At 41.7% G+C, this 20,827-nt stretch overlaps 1 protein-coding gene across 1 annotated transcript in view; it reads left to right on the forward strand.

The window, feature by feature from the left end:
• Positions 1 to 20,827, forward strand: part of ASAP1 (ArfGAP with SH3 domain, ankyrin repeat and PH domain 1) — a 294,522-nt gene that overhangs the window by 196,336 nt on the left and 77,359 nt on the right. The window contains exon 5 of the mRNA XM_063451064.1: positions 19,588 to 19,733. Coding sequence (XP_063307134.1) covers positions 19,588 to 19,733 — 146 coding nt within the window. The remainder of the gene's footprint in view (positions 1 to 19,587; positions 19,734 to 20,827) is intronic.

Raw genomic sequence — 20,827 nt, forward strand, 5'->3', positions numbered from 1 at the left:
TCGCGACTAACTTACCTCTTGGCACCCTATATTGTCATCCACCACGGCTGGTCTTGGTGAGGAGTCCTGTGGGCACAACTACCTGCAGGTACAAGCTTTTGGGAACTGCCAACTGACGACTGAACCTTGCGGCCCGGTGTGTGGCTTTGGCGGGAGACACGGCCGACCTCCCAAGCCTGGTCTACACGGGCCTCACCTGATCTCAACAAAAGCCCCGTGCTCCCCCCCCTGTGGGCTGGTGGGGGTTATCCCAGCCCCTGCTGGACTTGATAAGCAACTCACCCTGTTCTGCCTGACTCTAACCCAGCTAAATCGGTGAGCCGCACTGCTGACACAAAATGGCTGCCGCACTGGAATTTCCCCAACTGCAGGCACCACAGGAGAGCCATACGTGGAAGGCTCTTTTTGAGGCCAAATTTGACAAAATATGCCAGGCATGGAATTGAAAGCAGGCATCAAACCTCCAATGCCCCTGTTGATCTGCTGACACGGCTTGATGCTTTACCGCATGGCTCTTCTAATTCGATGGCCCACTCTGAGCTATCTCGGACCCACCGCCCACCTACCCTACGGGTTACTTGTGAACCGGAGCTCCTGGGGGACCGCAATCCAGCCATCGGGCGCACAAAGATCCTTAGACAGAAGGAAACAGCTACCATTAAAGCCCGGGCACGGAGAACTGTGGCGCGGCAATATCATGGACAGTGCCATATCTACCCGCGGGAAAACCAGCCCTCCCTCCACGTACCTCAAGGGGACCGAGAAGACATAGCTGTGAAGCTGTATCTCATCCTGTGGCACTCAAGCATAATAGGAGTTGATGAGCAACAGCAGGCTGCCCATGATCACCCACCAGCTTTTCCCAAAAGCCTCCCAATATCGGGAATCAGATGACTGGGAACTCCTGCGCAGAGACACACCGACCAAGATATGATCTATTGAATGTCATCTTTTCATAACATTTTATTTGCTTTTGACCTGTTGTCTTTTCTCATTACTTTTATTTTATAATGGTTAGAGTGCTTCCTTCCTAGTCCTCCTCAGGCCCAGTGGTAAATTTAACATGCGTGCAATCTAGAAGCTATCCTAGACATAATAGATAACATACTATAGATATTGCTCACATGTTCATTACGTATCACCTTTTAAGCTACCTTAATTGCACACATGATATCCTGCCTGTATGTCTATTTGTCTCTACCTATATTTTACCTTAGTAACTGATGCAGTTTAAGGCATGTTAAACTCTCTTGTTTATTCTAAAAATCTAAAATTGTGCAGCTCCATAGAATGCTATGAAAGTGTTCCTGCTCTATGCTCCTCAATATCTTTGTTATCACTGCTCTGGCATTTTTATTGTCTGAATGTAAATTCCCTGCACACCAAAAATAAAGAATATAAAAAAAAAAAAAAAAAAAAAAAAAACAAATGTAAAGAAGGCTGAACTTGATGGGCACAAGTCTCGTGTCAGTATATATAGCATTAGTAGGACTCTAGAATGGAGTGTTTGGCTCTGTTTTATTGGAATGTCCTACTCATTTACGCAGTAGCAGGGCTGTATGGAATGTCTAATTTGGCTTTAGCAGGACTCTATATAATGGAAAAAATTCAGTCATGACAAACTATCCTCTTTAGCAATCCCACTCGTTTAAAGGTAGCAATGTCTGTAACGTTAAACAAACCGGGCATCCCATACTTGCATATAGAGGTTTTTGGAAGACTCTCCTGACACCCAGGTAATTTGTCTAACAGTTCCAAAATGATTTTGAAAAATTACCATGTTACGGCACCAGGGCTCTCCTGGCACTATAACCACTACAGGGGACGGTGTTTGTTATTGTGATTGCAGTGTTCCCTTTAGTGCTCGCTGGGGTCCACACTGATGTGTGAGCAGCTCCGCCTGCGTGGTTTAGGAAATCTGATGGATTACTGAGGCTTGTTAGATACAAAACAATTTTCACATATTTTACATGTAAATTAAGCCAGAGTTTTAGCATAACACTGACTCCTCCCACTTTCTCATGTCGCTGTTTATTAACAAACATTTCTTTATCAACTGGAAAATATCTGGTAAAAAAAAAAAATCCCATGAAAGGGGTTATGGTTTATGAAGTTTTTGGTATGTGCTGTTTATCGAATTATTTTCCTTTTTTTTTTTTCTTTTTTTAATGACTGGACCTTTCCTAATAAATTAAATTGCCGTGTGTTAAAATTTGACTAATTTCCCCTAGAACGTTCTGCCTCTATATGATAGGTCTCTGATTCTTGATACATGTTTGTCGTCCGTTTTAAAGTCTATATAAATTTAGCAGGTCTTCAGCAACCAGATTTCATGTCAACTGCTGTTTCTTTTGCAGCCTATAAGCCTGCCACTTACTATACACTTAAGAAAACATTAGTGATTTAGTGCCGTTTCATGTATAAATACTAAGTTTGTTTTGGCTCTTATACAAAGGCCTGTTTCCTGTCGAACGCTGACTTTTTGTAGCATTCTTCTGCTACTATTTATAATGAGGACTGCAATTAGAAAATTAGATTTTTTTTTATGACTTAAGGAAAAAGTGGCACGTTTTCTTCATTCAGTCATCAGTCTGATAATTGCATTTTAATGCTTTCTTTTAAAATGTTTTTACTTAATTTCATCTAAGTTGGTTAGTGACAGAATGTAGCATTTACTTGAAAGCTTATATACATAGCAAGCATGTTCATTTATGACCAAATAGAAATTGTGTTGATTGCTGTTTAGAGATACCAAAAATATAATTATTTATCAATTACACAATGCTTTATGTATTTATATATTATCTATAGAAAGGTGTGGGAGGTGTTTTTTGTTATTTTAGTAAATTTACTCTGTAATTTAATATTTCAAACTAAGGCCTTAATTTAGTATTTCTGATTAGTGTAAATCAGAGGTCCCCAATTAATTTTACCAGTGGAACCCTTTGACATTGTGTACCAACACCGTGGAACCCTAAAAACATTTTTTTGCGCAGACACTAGTACTTTTAAGAGTAGGTGTGCTTTTGTGTGTACAGTTGGTTTATAATTTTAGCGCTTTGATACAGGGGTGTGTTTGTATGTAATGTTTGGGTGTAGTGCTAGCTTTTAAATGCAGATGTACATTTGTGTGTAGTATTGGTGTTTGAGTGTTTGTATATAAATTTGGCATTTGAATTCAGGGGTGTTTTTGTATATAATGTTTCTGTTTGCAGGGGGGTGTCTGCACATTGCGTTGGTGTTTGATTGCTGGGATGTATGCACATATCCTGCCACATACATACTTACACAGATACAGACACATTAACACATATAAACACACACATTCGTATACACACTGGCACATTCACAAAGAGACATACCTTGACACACACACTCCGATACACACAGTGACACATACACTAACCTTGACACACTGACACACACAGGCACACACACTGATCTACACATACTGACATATAAACACACAGATACACACAGTGACACATAGAAACACACTGATGCACACATACTGACACACACACAGGTACACACTGCATATACAAACTGATACACACAGATACACACAGTCAAATACACACAGGAACACATACCTTCACACATCAATACACACACTGACAAACACACACACTCAGATACACACAGTTACCCAGACACACAAATACACACACACAGGCACATACAAAAACACACGGATACACACATACTGACATATTCACACACATGCACATACATAGTGACACACATACACACACTCAGATACATACTGGCATATACAAACACACTGTTACACACATACTGACATATACACTGGCATATACAAGCACAATGATACATACACACTGGCACATACAACACTGATACACACATACTGACATATATACACACAGTGACACATACACCTTGACACTTACACACACTCAGATACTCACTGGCATACACACACACTCAGATACACACAGTGACACACACACACACAGATACACTCTGACATACATCCGAGCCACCCTCCTGTTAGCTTACCTTGTGTCCAGGTGGGTGGCTTGCTATTGCTACTGGTGGTGTTGGCTGAGGCTGATGGGAATGGGCATGCAACAGCCCAGTCATGCCTTTCCTCTGCCATCTTTGCTGTTGCCTGTCCGGAAGGCCCTCTTCAGCCTCCTCCTCCCTCCCCACCGCACGGATGCAACTCTGAAGTGAGAGGAAGCAGATAGCTAATACAAGAAGGAATAGAATTGCGGCGGCTGTTTTGGTTGGCGATATTATGGCGGAACCCCATTTTTGTTTTTGCGGAACCCCAGTGTGTACCTAGGGTTCCGCGGAACACTAATTGGGAAATGCTGGTGTAGATGCAAAGAACATCACTCTTGTTACACATGGTAGGTGTTAAAAATACAGATAAATAATAATTCTGTGTATAAGTATTTATACATGTTTTGTCAAAGCAGATTCCGCAGAATATTTGAAGGGAAAAAAATATATATTGGGATAATGTCCTACATATAGTATATATAGATGCCTGGCTACAGGCCATATTGCTTTGTAATGCTAATTGGAATTTAGCTTGTGTGTACACTGGGGATGGTTAAGTATAGCTCTAATAAAATATTTATAATAATGTTCATATATAGCAGTAATGGAAGCAGTATGTGAACTAAGAAAATGCACTGCACTGGGAGTAACATTTTATAATGGACACACATCTGATCCATTTCTTACCCTGTCCTGCCTTATGGTTTTAGTTAAATCAAGAAGTGATATCCCATTACTAATCTCCCCTCAATCATTGTTACATGTTTCACATCCCACGCCATCATTCTTATTTTCTATATCCTGTTTTCTTCTCCATTTCGCTATATTTCAAGCCATAAACCCATTTTCCATGTCTTTTGTTATTTGTGCTAATGGTTCATTTGATGTTAATGATGGCTACCCATGGTTCGGATATTTCTGAACAATCTTCAGGACATATAGTTCAGAAACATCTGAGGTGTCACGGTTATTTAAAAAAAGCCTCTTTTTCAATCTCTCCAATCTCCATAGCGCTCTTGGAGTAGGATCTGTTTTCGAATTGCTGCTTTCAGTCGGATTGCTTTAAAGCATTTCTTTTCGCAGTTTGAAGGTTTTGGATAGCTCCCCACAACATTAAATATATGCCAAGTGTGCATTTTAATACCTCCTGTGTTACCCATAAAAATCAGTTAATCTCAATACCTAGATATTACCAGGGCTCTACAAATCCCAGGTCGCCAAGGCGACCAGAAAATGTGTCCTGGGATTTGTGAGCCTGTTCAGCCCTTGAGGTGACCAGCTGCCCGAGATTGGAGGGGGGCAGTCGGCTCACGCAAGGCTGAGGCGGGCAAGCAGACGGACTGTCGGCTCATTGAGAGCTGAGGGAGGCGGACGGCTGAATGAGGAAGGCTGAATGCGGGCAGCTGACTTAGTGTGGCGCGAGGGAGGGAGCTGTAATCTCACTGCTCCCTTGCTCTTCATCCACTGATGCCGGGAGCCGAAATATGACGTCATTCTGGCCCTGCATCACTAGGGAGCAGAGTAGGGAGATTACAGCAGCCCCACTGGAATCCAGGGAAAACTAATCCACTCCAGCTTTCCCAAAGGTGGGGAAGCTGGGAGGATTTAAAATACTAAAAGTAATGATTTGTGAGTGACTGTTGCAGTGTGTGTGTGTGTGTGTATGTATGTGTGTCTGTCAGTGGGTGACTGTGTGTGTGTCAGTGAGTGAGTGTATCATATCAGCATGTCTGTCAGTCAGTGAGTGAGTGTATCAAATCATTGAGTGTATCAAATCATTGAGTGTATCAGTGAGTAAAAACGCTTTCCCAACCACATCGGAAAGGTGTTTTTACCCCTTTTCCCACGCCGTGCTGGTGACGCCGTTGCTGGCTCCACCTCCATGGCTAAGGTCATCAATCTTGATGATCTCAGGCAATCCAATGCTGACGTGTGAAGCACTTCTAGAGGTCGTCTGAGTGACGGTCACTAGATGGGTTACCAGACAGCAATTTAAACCCTACCTTTAGTTTGAAAAGTCAGTGTTTACATTACATAAAGCGTGCCTAGGCAGTATATAGACTTCAGAACAACTACATTAACCCCTTAAGGACACATGACGTGTGTGGCACGTCATGATTCCCTTTTATTCCAGAAGTTTGGTCCTTAAGGGGTTAAAGGACCACTATAGGCACCCAGACCACTTCAGCTTAATGAAGTGGTCTGGGTGCCAGGTCCCTCTAGGATTAACCCTTTTTTTTTTTTATAAACATAGCAGTTTATAATAGGGTTAATCCAGCCTCCAAATCCTCTAGTGGCTGTCTCACTGACAGCCGCTAGAGGCCCTTGCGTGATTCTCACTGTGAAAATCACAGTGAGAGCACACAAGCGTCCATATGAGACCGGCTGAATGCGCGCGCAGCTCTTGCCGCGCATGCGCATTCAGCCGAAAGGGAGGATCGGAGGCGGAGAGGAGGAGGAGAGCTCCCCGCCTGGCGCGGGAATAAAGGTAAGTTTTAACCCTTTCCTCATCCCAGAGCCGGGCGGGAGGGGGTCCCTGAGGGTGGGGGCACCCTCAGGGCACTATAGTGCCAGGAAAACGAGTATGTAGTAAGCTGCAGTGGTTCTGGTGACTATAGTGTCCCTTTAAGAATTGTATTTTTGAGATTGAGCCCTGTATTGCTACTTTACCGCTCAATAAACGGCTTGTCTGCACCAGAGAATTATCTAATTTAGCCCCTCCAATATGTATGGCCCACCATATCACCAGTACATTTTCTATTAATAACTGTTCTGCAATTGGTGGATTGTTTTATGGGGGGGTTCACTGCCTCCAGTGTTAGGGGGTGTGGTGGATATCTCAAAACCCCACTAAAAGATTGTAACACTACCCTGGCTCTCTGTTCCTTCTCTCCTCCTTGTTAACCCAGCAATCGCCTCTCTCTCCCCCGTTCACAATCTTAGCGGTGTTTCCCCTGGAACTCTGGCTCGGCCACAAGTACCACCCTGGCCCGGTCACCTTTTATCACGGTTCTCACCCCTTTCCTAATGCCCAATGAGAACGCTCTTTGGAAAGGGGTAACAGGCCATCAGAAGAGACAATCACTACCTATGAGCCGTTCCTCAGCCGGCCAGAGACCCCATTAAAGTACCGTCCAATGCCTGGAACCGCCTGGAACTAATTTTGGCTAGGACCGCGGGGGGCTCCTAACTGTATACCATGTGATTTTGGGGTGTTTTCTGTATTTGGCTCTCTGCATCTGGGAGATAATTGATTTAGCGAGAGATGACTCCATTATCCCACAGACATAGAGGAGCCTGGGTGGGAATTACATGTCCTGAATGGAGACCCCATGCTGGGGGTCTGTGCATAAAAGGCTGCATTTGAAGCAATACATCCAGAACTAAGTATGTTCTAGTTACTGGGGGAACAGCTATATTCACTGCAGGTTCCATTTCTGGCTGAGAGGAGAGGTTACCAGTCAGGTTACCAGTGACCTGCTACAAGGTTGTTTTAGTTACTACATTTCTTCTTTTTCCTCCCCTTCTGTAATGTTTCTCGCTTAATTTTCAGCAAGAACTTTATGTATTCCTCTCTGTTTATGAAAATAGACTTGTAAAAATATTATGTTGATAAATATTTAATTAATTGTATTGCAAAACTAGAGATTGTAATGTAGGGATGTTCTGTATCAATTCAAAGTCTTAGGTCCTGGTTTAGTGCTGTAATAATATCTCAGGAGTTGGGTATTCTGTAGAAGTGTCTATTTCCTTTTAGACTGGATAGCAGACAGTCTAGAAAATGGAGATTGCCTTTTTGCACAGTGCCGGTCCTACTTATACGCAGTAGGGAATGAGCGAAGAGGGACTTGATCTGTCATGTTGCAGACTGTAGCCCCATGGAAAGTGGGATGGCTATGGGAAAGACAGGCAATGCTTTAGATCAAGCATGTCAAACTTGTGGTCCGCATGCGGCCCACCTGCCCTGGGGCCACTTTGTGTTGTGGCTGCAACCAGCCGCAATTTAAATGTCAGTAAAACTTTTTTAAAAGTTAAAAATCACTACCAGTAGTAGTGCCTGGTCGAGGGGACAGTGATCCAGGTTGGTTGTCCAACCATTCTAAAACAGATTACTCTGGTAGGATGCCATGGCACTTCTGGCACCATAACCACTACAGCAGATTGTGGTGCTTCGAGTGTTCTTTTAACACAGAAGCCGTGCACTCTTTAAATAATCTCACTGCCTCTGGTAGCTAAAGGGTTAGTTTTGGCTGTCCTACATAAAAAATGAAAAGTATATTAAGCAAAGAAGCAATGTGTAGGCATTACGAGCAGTGAATTTAAATTAGGAAGCATTTTTAAATGGGCCCTTTGCAGCAAGGTCCGGAATGACAATGCAAGGTTGATTACATCTTCCTTTGGGGCTTTCTATTGTATAAATAGCTTCTAGTCCTGCACACTGTAATTATTTATCAAAATAAAAAATGCATTTTCTTGTTGGCGCATTGGCAGTCCTTGTTCATACGCCAAGATTTTTGTTAAATAATAGATTAAGGCCATATGCTTCGAGAACACATTTTAACTTCGCAACACATACTTGACAAGCAAATCAGTGTAATCATAAGATTGAACATTTGGACAGATGCCTAAAGAATTTGACTTGTAAGAGAATGGTGAGATTGGAAAACAAATATAAATACACCGTTATCAAAATGGTCACGGTAGTTAAAGGGGGCTAATTAGTGACAGTTTTATCATTTACAATTTAACACATTTCCTCTTCCATCGGAGAGTCAGAAATGTCCAACTAGATGTTGTCTTCAGTTTATTTAAAAAAAACTGTTTGCATAGTTTTTATTTTGTATTTTTTTTATGTGGTTTACATAAGGTTTTATTCACTAAACTTCGACACTGTCACCATCTGGAAATTTGCATAATTTCAAAAGACCTCCAACAGTGACATTGCTGGGGGGGGGGGGGCAAGCAAAGGTGAGTTTATCTTTCCTGAACCTGTCCCTCGCGGGCACTGCCCTCTTGTCCCGTTTGGTCTTATTCTTCTCCTGTCGCTCCGATGCCAGGATCCAATGTTAATGCTGTACTCTTGCACATGCACGAGAGTACAGCTTTGAATTCTATGGAGGCTCTTTCTATATCTTTTGACTTGGATTTCAGTGAAATGTGCATTTCACAAAGAGTGAAAGCACTGCTTTCAACTTCTAGTGGCTTCAAAATCAAATTGCAAAATTGACGTTAAAATAGCCAAACAATGCTTTAAGCTCAGTTGGTGAATTTTTCCATTTTAACTATTTTTGTTGAAATCTTCTTGCAATTCAGCTTTCATTTCACTGCACTATGGTATTAAAGGACCACTATAGGCACCCAGACCACTTCAGCTTAATGAAGTGGTCTGGGTTCCAGGTCCCCCCTAGTTTTAATCTTGCAGCTGAAACATAGCCGTTTAAAAAAAAAAAAAAAAAAAAAAAAAGTGCTATGTTTACACTGCAGGGTTAATCCAGCCTCTAGTGGCTGTCTCCCTGACAGCCACTAGAGGCCGCTTCTGCCATTTTACACAGAGTAAATCGCACTTATTTGACGCTGGACGTCCTCATAGAGTCCAGCATAAAATAAGATCCCATAGGAAAGCATTGAGTAATGCTTTCCTATGGGCGGGTATGAATGCGCGCGCGCCTCTGGCAGTCCGTTTGGCTCCACTTGGGAGCTGATGGCGGCGGGGGAGGAGAGCTCACCAGCGGCGAGGAAGCTGGATTAAGGTAAGTGGCTGAAGTTTTAACTCCTTCAGCGACAAGGGAGGGGGCTCTCCAAGACCCTATAGTGCCTGGAAAACGTTTCGCCATGGTGACTAGGATTAGGATGGTGACTAGGATTTTAAACCTGGCATCTGGGATTGGCTAGCCCACTTGGCTCCTGAGGTGGTCAGCTGCCTATGAGTGGGGCTGGCATTTGCGGGTGGTGAGCCGGCGTGTGCGCACGTGCGGGAGGCTCCTGGAGGATTGAGGCAGACTGGCAGGAGTGCGAGGGAGCTGTAACCTACCTCCCTGCTCTGCTCCCTCGCACATCCTCCATTGATGCTGGGAGCCAGAATATGACGTCATTCCGGCCCCGGCATCAATAAACAGTAGAGAAGGGAGATCTGAAGCCCCACTGGACCCCAGGGAAAGCCAAACCACTCCAGCTCCAGGTAGGGACGCTGGTGGTCACCTTAATGTTGCTGTGTTGTTATTGCAGTGACAGTAAGTGTGTGTGTGTGTGTCAGGAGTGAGTGAGCGAGTGTGTGTGTGTCCCTCCAATCACATGGGTAAAGGGTTTTTACTCACCTTTTTCCCCCCACGCTGTGCTGGTCTCGCCGCAGCTGGCCCTGTCTCCATGACTGTGATCATCAATCTTATAGGAAAGCATTGGGAGGCTATTGCGCATGTGTGGCAAAACGCCATGCTACGCCAATCAGCATCTCCTCATAGAGATGACTTGAATGACTGCATCTCTATGGGGAACACTGAGTGACTTTCACTAGAACTGTTACTAGGCAACAATGTAAATACTGCCCTTTTCTCTGAAAAGACAGGGTTTACATTGTAAATTGTGGAGGGACAGGTTATAGACACGAGAACAACTACATTAGGCTGTAGTGGTTCTGGTGACTATAGTGTCTCTTTTAGAATTCTATTTTTGACATTGAAAAACCTGGCTCCTAACTTTTTTTGCTGGCTCATAGATTCAAAGCAAATTTGTCAAGCCCTGCTTTAAGTGATTAAACCCCAAAGTGTTCCCAGACCCATTACATTTACTGATTTTGTTAAGATTCTGTGAAGCAATTAGCATAATTATCCATTGGTCTCTATGGTGACTTCTCCACTTTTAGAATTTGCTCCAGATCATCTTTGTATATATCAAATATTTCACAGATTATCTAGATGTGTATGCAATGGTTTGTTCCTTATAAACTGCTGAGATAAAAATAAATATGATGGTGGCACCCCAGTTCTTACTGTTTTTAAAATACTTTAATGGCCTCTGGACTTATGAAAGGTTTAGGCCACACTCTAATAAACCTTTCTTCCACATCTAGAGGCATATAGTCATGAATGACCCTGGGGTATCTTTGGGATCAAAGTGGTTTTATTTGTGAGTCAACGTGAGACATTTTTTTTTGTTTACTTAGATTTTTTTATCTTAGAAGATAGGAATGGGATACGTCCATAAAGTATTGCTTTATTCAGAAGGTTTATTCAATTTGCTATTTCTTCTCCTTCTGGTCTGATAGTGGATTTCGACTACCAAGCAAGATTAAAGTGTACACCAAATAAAAAGCTGTACTCTGAATATTAATATTAACACAAGATGTACATAGAGGTGCATTTTGCAGAATTCTTCTTAAAGGGAAACTCCAGTGCCAGAAAAACGATTCGTTTTTCTGGCACTGGAGGGTCCCTCTCCCTCCCACCCACCAATCCCCGGTTACTGAAGGGGTGAGAACCCCTTCAGTCACTTACCTGGGACAGCGGCGATGTCCCTCGCCGCTGTCTCCGCCTCCGCAACGCTCCTCCTAATGATTACGTCGGCCGGTGGGCGAGACTAATCTCGCTCACCGGCCGAGGAGACCTAATGCGCATGCGCGGACATGCCGCGCATGCGCATTACGTCTCCCCATAGGAAAGCATTGAAAAATCATTTCAATGCTTTCCTATGGAGTTTTGAGCGACGCTGGAGGTCCTCACACAGCGTGAGGACGTCCAGCGACGCTCTAGCACAGGAAACCTGTGCTAGAACCCAAGAAGTGACCTCTAGTGGCTGTCTAATAGACAGCCACTAGAGGTGGAGTTAACCCTGCAATGTAAATATTGCAGTTTATGAAAAACTGCAATAATTACACATGCAGGGTTAAGGGTAGTGGGAGTTGGCACCCAGACCACTCCAATGAGCAGAAGTGGTCTGGGTGCCTGGAGTGTCCCTTTAAAAAATTTTTATTTTTAATCCCAAGGCTGAGCAATAATAAGGCTTTTTTGGTTACAAAATATTGATGAAGAGTTGAGATGTATCCCTAGAGATTGGCTTGTATTTGTTCATTTCTGCTCTTCACATGCGCTAACCACGTCGCCCAAGTTATCGCATATTGCATGTTATGTCCAGGTAGAGAGTAACCTACCCCCTCCATGATTCTAATGTGTTCTACTCGAGTGTACCATTCATTGAGTGGAGGTGAAATTTGTTGCCTCCGATATTTAGGTATGAGAGCTTTAGCTGCTGATAATAGATAGAATTCAATAGGTTTACGATAGATTTTTAGAGGTTTGGGGGATAGGTGTAGAAATATCTCCAGAAAGGAGCTTGGCCTTGGGATGTCAGCAACTGTCGTTATGGTTGACATTATATGATTCCAATATTCTGTTGGATATTAAGTTGGGTATTCCCACCAGACATGTCGGTATGTGCCCCTTTCTTTATCATACCTCCAAAACATTTCTGTCACTGTAGGGAATATTTGATGTAGGCTCACTGGGGTTCGGTACCACCTCGTAATTAACTTGTAGTTAGTTTCTACCATGGGTGTATTTATGTTTCTACTATGCGTAAGATAGAACATCTTAGACCAATCTGATCCGGTAATATTTGTGTTTAATTCTGTGGCCCATTCAGTAGTAAATTTAGGTAGATGTTGACGATCAGTCTCTTGTATAATGGAATATATTATGGAGAGTGTTTTGAAGGGAATGTGTATATGAGTGTCAGGGTGTGTGTGTATATATATTCTTGTGTCAATGCATACATCCCATTATTCCAGTACTAACACTGCACACAAATACACCACTGCATGTGTATCTGTGTTCCTGTGTGTATCTCAGTGTTTGTGTAAGTGTGCATCTGTGTGGCATTCTTACGCCAACACTGCACACAAGTATACCCCTGCAGGTGTGTCTGTGTGTATCTTAGTTTGTGTACGTGTTGGGGTGGAGGTTGTGATTGCATGCCAGGAAGTGGAAGTGTGTGGGGGGAGGGCAGGATCCAGCGGGCCCAAGCAAATGCTTGCCCAGGGTCCAATCAATGTTAAAGACGGCCCTGTTAAAGACTGCACCTCACTATATTCCATACACACACTACATCCCTTTCCCACACCTCATTATATTCCATACACACACTACATAACCTACACACATACACACTACAGCTATTACCCCACTAATTAGAAATTATATCCCTGTATGTTATGTTTTTGTAAGTATTTATCCAATTGCTGCTTAAACATCTGTATGGATAAAACCACCTCTTCAGGCAGAGAATTCCATATCCTTATTGCTCTTACTGTAAAAAAACCCTTTTCTTTGCCTTAGATAAAATCTTCTTTCTTCCAGCCTAAATGTGAGACCTCGTGTCCTATGTCCTATGCATGAGGACATCCAATGTCACCCAAAACTACAAAGGAAAGCATTATAAAAGGCTTTTCTATGGGGGACGTCCTAATGCCAGCACGGCTAAGAGGGGGAGCCTGTAGTGCCAAGAAAACAACTTTGTTTCCATTTAAGATATAGTTCTGTAGTATATATTTTGCGTACCTGAGTTTCACTTCACACCATAGAATGGTTGATTCCCAGATGTAATTTCATGTTACTTTGCCATTCAGGTAGGTAAAGCTTTTTGGGATTACAAATTCGACCACATTCATTAATGTTTGGTCAGAGGCAAATAGCATTAGATCACTTCAAAGTAATTTTCTAATAGTATGATTTGCCGTGAGGTTATTTGCTAAACCGGTAATTGTGGAGGTGGAAAATTTGATTACTCTTGAAATTCTATTTTAAAATCTCAGTTCTTATTTTTCAACTATCCCCATTAGCAGGTTGCTCCCTTTTTTTTTTTCTTTTATTGTATGCATTTTATTATAATTTATAATGCCCTATTGGGCAGTGCTCACTTGTGCCCTAAATCTATAAAATGCGGAACAACTCGACTCAACGGAGGAAATCTGTCAAATGAGGCCCCCGGGAGATGTTCTCTTCGCTGCCTTCCACACCCTGTCTGGCGTCTGCTTCCCTCTCCATGGTCCAATCAGTTGCTTCTCATAGGTAAGCATTTGCTTGGACAGTTCTCCCTGGCTCAGAGTTCATTCGCACACTCTGAAGCCGAGGAGGGGAGGGAATTAGGCATTAAACAAGAACAAAAGTAAATAATACAGACAGTAAGCAGGCTGGGAGAGAGTGCACCAATGGAGGGAGAGGGCATACAAGGTTCCCCTGGCAGATGTGCTTACAGCGCTGCATCCAAGGGGAGAAGCTGATTTCATTAGTCGCCAGTGCGCACTGATGACATGTGTAGTTTTTGCACAGGATTAACTCTGTTCCAGGCTGCCTAAGTCACTTGTGCCGGTTTACAACTAACACCTCACAAAAATGCAAATATCACTTGACAGGCGCACAGTCGGATTTACTGGCATATTCGCTAACCTTACCCCGAACCCCATTAAGACACGGACACGTAATACTGTTGGAAATATTAGTCCACAGCTTTATTAATTAATGAATAACAAATCGGTTCATTGCCAACTAATATTATTAAAGCCAACATGCCCCTGGCAATGACCCCACAAAATTAACAATAAATAACAATCTAATAAACATATTAACACAGAAACTGGCCGACTAATATAACAATTTTTCCACCAGATTAAATTGTAGGGGTGCACCAAGACACCACTACACCCCTAGGTTCGGAGCCACCGACGAGCTTGAACCTACCAACCAAGTGTAACACTGCCTAATACACACTAAACCGCCGGATGCCCACTTCCTTCTCCATCTACCCCCCGATTTAACCTGGCCAATCCTGGCCACTATGAAAAAACAGGAACATTTTATAACCTAACCAGTTTGGGTGGGAGGGACAACTGGTTAAGGTTTAGTTGAGATGGCCACTTCACAAAATGGCCGGTATAAATACTCCCATCGTAGCTGCACCCCGCCCATCTTGCTAGCTGTCACTCAACTTCCCTTGGCTATTATGCCTACCTCCTGGATAACTGTGCTGATCCATGGGCTACAGTATGTGCAGCGCTTTTAAGCTGAAACAATGCACGTAGAGATTGCTTGCTCCATGACCACTTCCAAAAGCAGAAGTAATGGAGGTTAGAGTAACCCTTCAAAACTTGTGTTTCTAATTACTGCCTTTGAGGAGTACATTGCGGGGAACCATGATGGCATCACCTCTTATTTATCAGAAATACTATCCATTACAACAAAAAACACTGACAGTAACATGGAAAATACAACGTGATGTTCGCTCGATTGTAAATTCTACATTTCAGCTAACTATATAGTTTTCTCCAGTTTCATGACCTCAAACAGTATACGACTAATTTTCCCTGCCACACAAATCCGAAATCCATAACTTGGACATTTAGCAGTTCATGCTAACATCACACATCCTTTAAAATTCCAGAACAGAAACAAAGTATGGCTACTTTGTAATCCTTTTGGATATTGAATTACGTGGAGTAGGGATATGACTACATTCTTTTCCTGCTGATGTTGAATCGACCTTCAGATGTGGCTTCTGAAAGCTTAGCTCTCCCATCCTCCATGTTGCTTGCCTGAATTCCATTATCCAGCATAGGCTGTCACGCACTTATTTAGAGAACACATAAAGATTTAGAAATTAAAGTGAATTTGTGTCTCCACTATTGTCTTTACATCAATTAATTGTAAACAAGTTTTTTTTTGTTTCATATTTTTTATTTTTTTTGGATGGGGGGAAAATTCTTTATTTTTGATCTGCATTGATATGGCATGTATATTGTACATATTTAAGAGAATAAATCACATAGGTTATCCATCAAACCGTATGAAAAGCTGCACATTTTTTAAAACTAGGAATTAAGACGAGATTAGCACAATGCATAGAGATTGTCATAAAGAGAGAAGGTAGAACATAATGATTGCATGCTTAGACAGGTAAGATTAGTTCTAAAAAGGCATTATAAGCAGATTTAAAGAGTGGTGGTACAGCAATATGACTCCGGCAATTGGGAAGCAAGATCCTAGGTAGTCAAGGCAGCAGATTGAGGGAGGTAGATTAACAGAAAAAGCGAAAACTATTGGCTTAACCACTTGGACATGCTGTTGGTGTCTCCACCATGTTCGGTCTGGACACACTGAGCTCTCTTCCTTCTGCTCCGTCTGGAGTGAGAGTTTGCATATGAGCTGCCAGCTTATCCCAAAAAGTTTTAAAAAATCAGTATTCGCCAATCCAGCACATCCCTCTCTCCACTCGGAAGAGCTCACGCCAGCCACCATTTTGCTTGTTGGCTTCACATTGATGGGGGGTGGGGGGTAGGCCGCCCAGACTGCTCCATTTGTGAGATTGGCCACCTCACCTGGCTGAGGGAAGGAGGTTCTTACCCAAGATTTAACGGTACATGGTCCCTTTGGTGCGGTTGTCCTGTCCCCTTAGCAAAAAAACAAACCCAAAGCATAATGTTTCCACCTCGTTTTTAGTCTCATCTGACCACAACACTTTTGCCCAGTTCTCCTCTAAATCATTCAGATGTTCATTGGCAAACTTCAGACTGGCCTGTACATTTGCTTTCTTGAGCAGGAGGACCTGACGGGCGCTGCAGAATTTGTCCTTCACGGCATAGTGTTGCCAATTGTTTTCTTGGTGACTATGGTCCCAGCTGCCTTGACATCATTAACAAGATCCTCCGGTGTAGTTCTGGACTGATTCCTCATCGTTCTCATGATCATTCAACCTCCACGAGGTGAGATCTTGCATGGATTACCAGACCGAGGGAGCCTGACAGTTATTTTGTGTTTTTTCCATTTGCGAATAATCGCACCAACTGTTGTCACCTTCTCACCAAGCTGGTTGCCAATGGTCTTCTAGCCCATTCCAGCCTTGTGTAGGTCTACAGTCTTGTCCCTGACCTCCTTGGACAGCTCTTTGGTCTTGGCCATGGTGGAGAGTTTGGAATCTGATTGATTGCTTCTGTGGACAGTTGTCTTTCATACAGATAATGAGGTAAGATAAGGAGGACTCCCTTTAAGAGAGTGCTTCTTATCTCAGCTCATTACCTGTATAAAAGACACCTGAGAGCCAGAAATCTTGCTGATTGATAGGGGATGAAATACTTGTTTCACTCATTGACATGCAAATCCATTTATAACTTTTTTGATATGCGTTTTTCTGGATTTTTGTTGTTGTTGTTGTTATTCTGTCTCTCACTGTTAAAATACACACCTACCATTAAAATATAGACTGCTCATTTCTTTTTCAGTGGGCAAACGCTCAAAATCAGCATGGGATCAAATACTTTTTTCCCTCACTGTACACACACTTTCTTGCTATGTATGTATGTGAGTGTATCTCTTTCTCTCTCTCTCTCTCGTTCCACTCCTCTGTGCAGATCCTCTACAAGTCAATAAGGTATATACATATACACACCTTCTATATAGCTCTGTAGCTCTGAATGATTGCTTCTACACAACACGTCCAGAATGCTGTGCAGAATATGCAAATGAGCTCAAACAGCATTCTCATTCTCTAGGTTTCCTGCATACATTGCTGTGAATTCCCCTAGCAGCAGCCTGCTATCAGCTATTGTAACATTTCTTTAAATGCAGGAGCTCAAGCTAGAGTCAGTCACCTACAGTGAGTGATCCATCGCCCAACCTCAGACTGCTAATTCACCCTCAGCACGGCACTGTTTGTGCCTATTTGGCATGGATTACCTGGTGTAATTTGGAAATGGAACCTTAGAACTGCCGCAGTGCGGTTTATGGATGTGCTGCTGGAAGTCTGATTTATCCATGCATAAAGGCAGTGCACGTGCTTAGTTAATCCGGTGCGTATGGTAACTATGGCAGGCAGACCATATGTATCAGGTTTATGTGTATCTGTAAGGTTCGGCAAAGGGTGATCAAGCTGTCTGTTACGATTGACCATGTGGTGTCAAAACAGAATGTGAAACCATGCAGGTTCAGGAGGTGTTGTGGATCCCAGCAGTAACTAAATGCAATGCAAGAATCATATAATAAAAAAGTGATATAGTGATTACATTATTAATGGCTTATATTATTACTGCACTGTGTTTATTCATATAACACTCTAAACCAGGTTTAATCAATTTATGCTATAACACACGCACGCCAGAACTTGTAAGCCCTTTGTTCTAGGGTACACAGTAACAAAATACCTTACACATTTTGAGATGCTATGAATGTATGTGTATTTCTGCTAGCTGGGGAAGTAGGTTAGGTATGTAGGAGTTACAGGCGGTAACTCAAAGGGACACTATAGGCACCAGAAACCTGTAACTTTATGATATTCTTATTTGGGGGAGGTAAAGTGTGGCTTTAAAATGAGGGAGGTACATGGAGCCCAGACCACTTCAATAAGATGAAGTGGTGTGGGTGCCTATAGTGTCACTTTTATCTAGTGGTTCAATACAGGTGAGTAAATTCTTTTTATTTATTTTTTGTTCTTGGATGCTCAATAATCCAGGTAGTTAGGGTAACATTATATCGTTAGGAATACTCGTTTGTTAGTCATTAATGCTGGTGTTACCAAATCTTAAGAACCAAACACGTTTGCCAAAGCAGTGATTCTTTGCTGAACACTATTGTGTTCGAATACAAAGCTGTATTATATATTGTCCCTCCCCCCCCATGACAATGAAAGGGTTAAAATCCCCTTAAAAGACCCAAATCCAGCGCCAAAGTTCCTTGGTGCTGTCTCCATCTCCGCCTTCTCAACGTCATTGTGAGGGGGAAACGAATGCCACGCGCACAATTAGGCCTTCACCATAGGAAAGCTTTGAATCAATGCATTCCTCTGAAGTTTTGCAAAACGCCGGATGTCCTCATACAAAGAGTTAAACTCTGTGAAAGAGCAGGAAGCGCCTCTTGTGTCTGTCTGGTAGAAATCCACTTGAAGCAGTCTTAACCCTGCAATATAAACATTGCAGTTTCTCTAAAAAGCTAATGGGACAGGGACAATGCACCCAGATCACTTCAATGAGATGAAGTGATCTAGGAACCTATAGTATCCCTTTAACGGAGTCCTCTCTGTCTGGACCAGGCACATATTATTAATAAGGCCATGGAAACTGCCTACAATAAATGTCTATTTCTATCAGCACCGCTTTGCCCAGTGCAATAAGTGCATAATTAATTTTAGACCCTAAACCATTGCAATCAAATAAATGAGCTAATCTTATAATTTCAGAATGAGTGGCCAATCTAATGGCCTGAAATTAATTTGTACCTCTTGCAAAAAAAAAAGAAAAAAGGTTAAACTGTAAAGAGACACTAAGGAGGTGAAGCTCGCACCATTTTTTGCTTTTACATTGGTTGAAAACAAACCAGACCCATTATAGCATGCCATACATGTAATATGTGTTTTGTTTGTAGTAGTATTGCCTAGTCTGTAAATCCAAACCTGTTAATGTTTTGTCATGGATAAATGTAAAAATCAATTATAGAACATGTCGAAACACTACTTTATCATTTGAAAAAGAAAGTTATGGTTTAGGGAAAATATTAAACTAAATAAGTTTTTCTTGTTTTCCAGAACATGTTCAGAACGAGGAGAACTATGCACACGCTTTAGATAAATTTGGAAGTAATTTTTTAAGTCGTGACAACCCAGATTTGGGCACCGCCTTCGTAAAATTTTCCACACTCACGAAGGAATTGTCAACGTTACTTAAAAACCTGGTAAGGGGTTGGAAACACTCCGTGAAATCTTTATAAAACAGCCAGAACTTTCTACTTGGTTCTGGCTGGTGTTCAACGCAGTGGAAATATTAGATTTTGTTGTGACATTAAGCAGTCTTTTTTTTTTTTTTTTTTTTTGGTGTGTGTTGTGTAATTTCCCATTTGCTTGTTGTAATAATTTTTTTCAACATACTTTGTTTACTATATCTATAAATATATATATTAACTGTTCTAATGTTTGGGAGTGTTATTTTAATTATAAAGTCTCATAAACTGAGATTTTTGTGCACATTACAATGGGGAAGCTCAGGATGCCTCGTTTTATTTATATAGAATTCATTGTTATGACATGATCTTAAAATGAAAAATGTATAAATTTTTTTACTACTTGACTTATTAAATTATTTATTAGACTTTTTTTTTTTTTCTTCTTCTTCTAACACCGATTATTGTATTTAAAAAAGTATTCCCACATGTAATTTGCCTGACATCTAATATTCACAATACATATAAGCATGGCATAACAAATAGAATCCTTTTATGTAATATTTTTTTGAGGAAAACATATAAAGATACTAAATAACATATAAAGTTTAGTGAGTATATTTTCCCCTCTCCCCATCCATTTACCTGTAAAATACATTGGTGATGTACTCTTCTACTAAATAAACCAACATTGGATCCCCCGTTTCAGTTCCAATCGCTACTCATTACTATTTTTCATTTTGCCTCTAATTATGTGGAACAAAATTAATATGATTCAATGATTATCTTATTATTGTGTGCTACCCTAACTCATTATAATAGCAAAGACTGGCACTGGACCTAAAGATGCTAAAAACACCTTGACCATCTCTGGTTTTAAATCACAAGCATAGATATTGATGTATCTGTTTGTTTAATATCCTAAGGTCACTAATTCCAGTCTAGTTCTAGTGACTTTGACATTATAGACCTCTGACTACTTTGAAATGCTAATCAAGTAGATGGAATTAAACTGTCAATGAAGACTCTGGTGCATCAAGAAGATATAGAGACCCATCATTTCCTAAGAACAATACATATTGACTATTGATTTTAATAAAGGGGTACTT

This window comes from Pelobates fuscus, chromosome 4 (genome assembly GCF_036172605.1).
Source record: "Pelobates fuscus isolate aPelFus1 chromosome 4, aPelFus1.pri, whole genome shotgun sequence".
Lineage (NCBI taxonomy): Eukaryota > Metazoa > Chordata > Amphibia > Anura > Pelobatidae > Pelobates > Pelobates fuscus.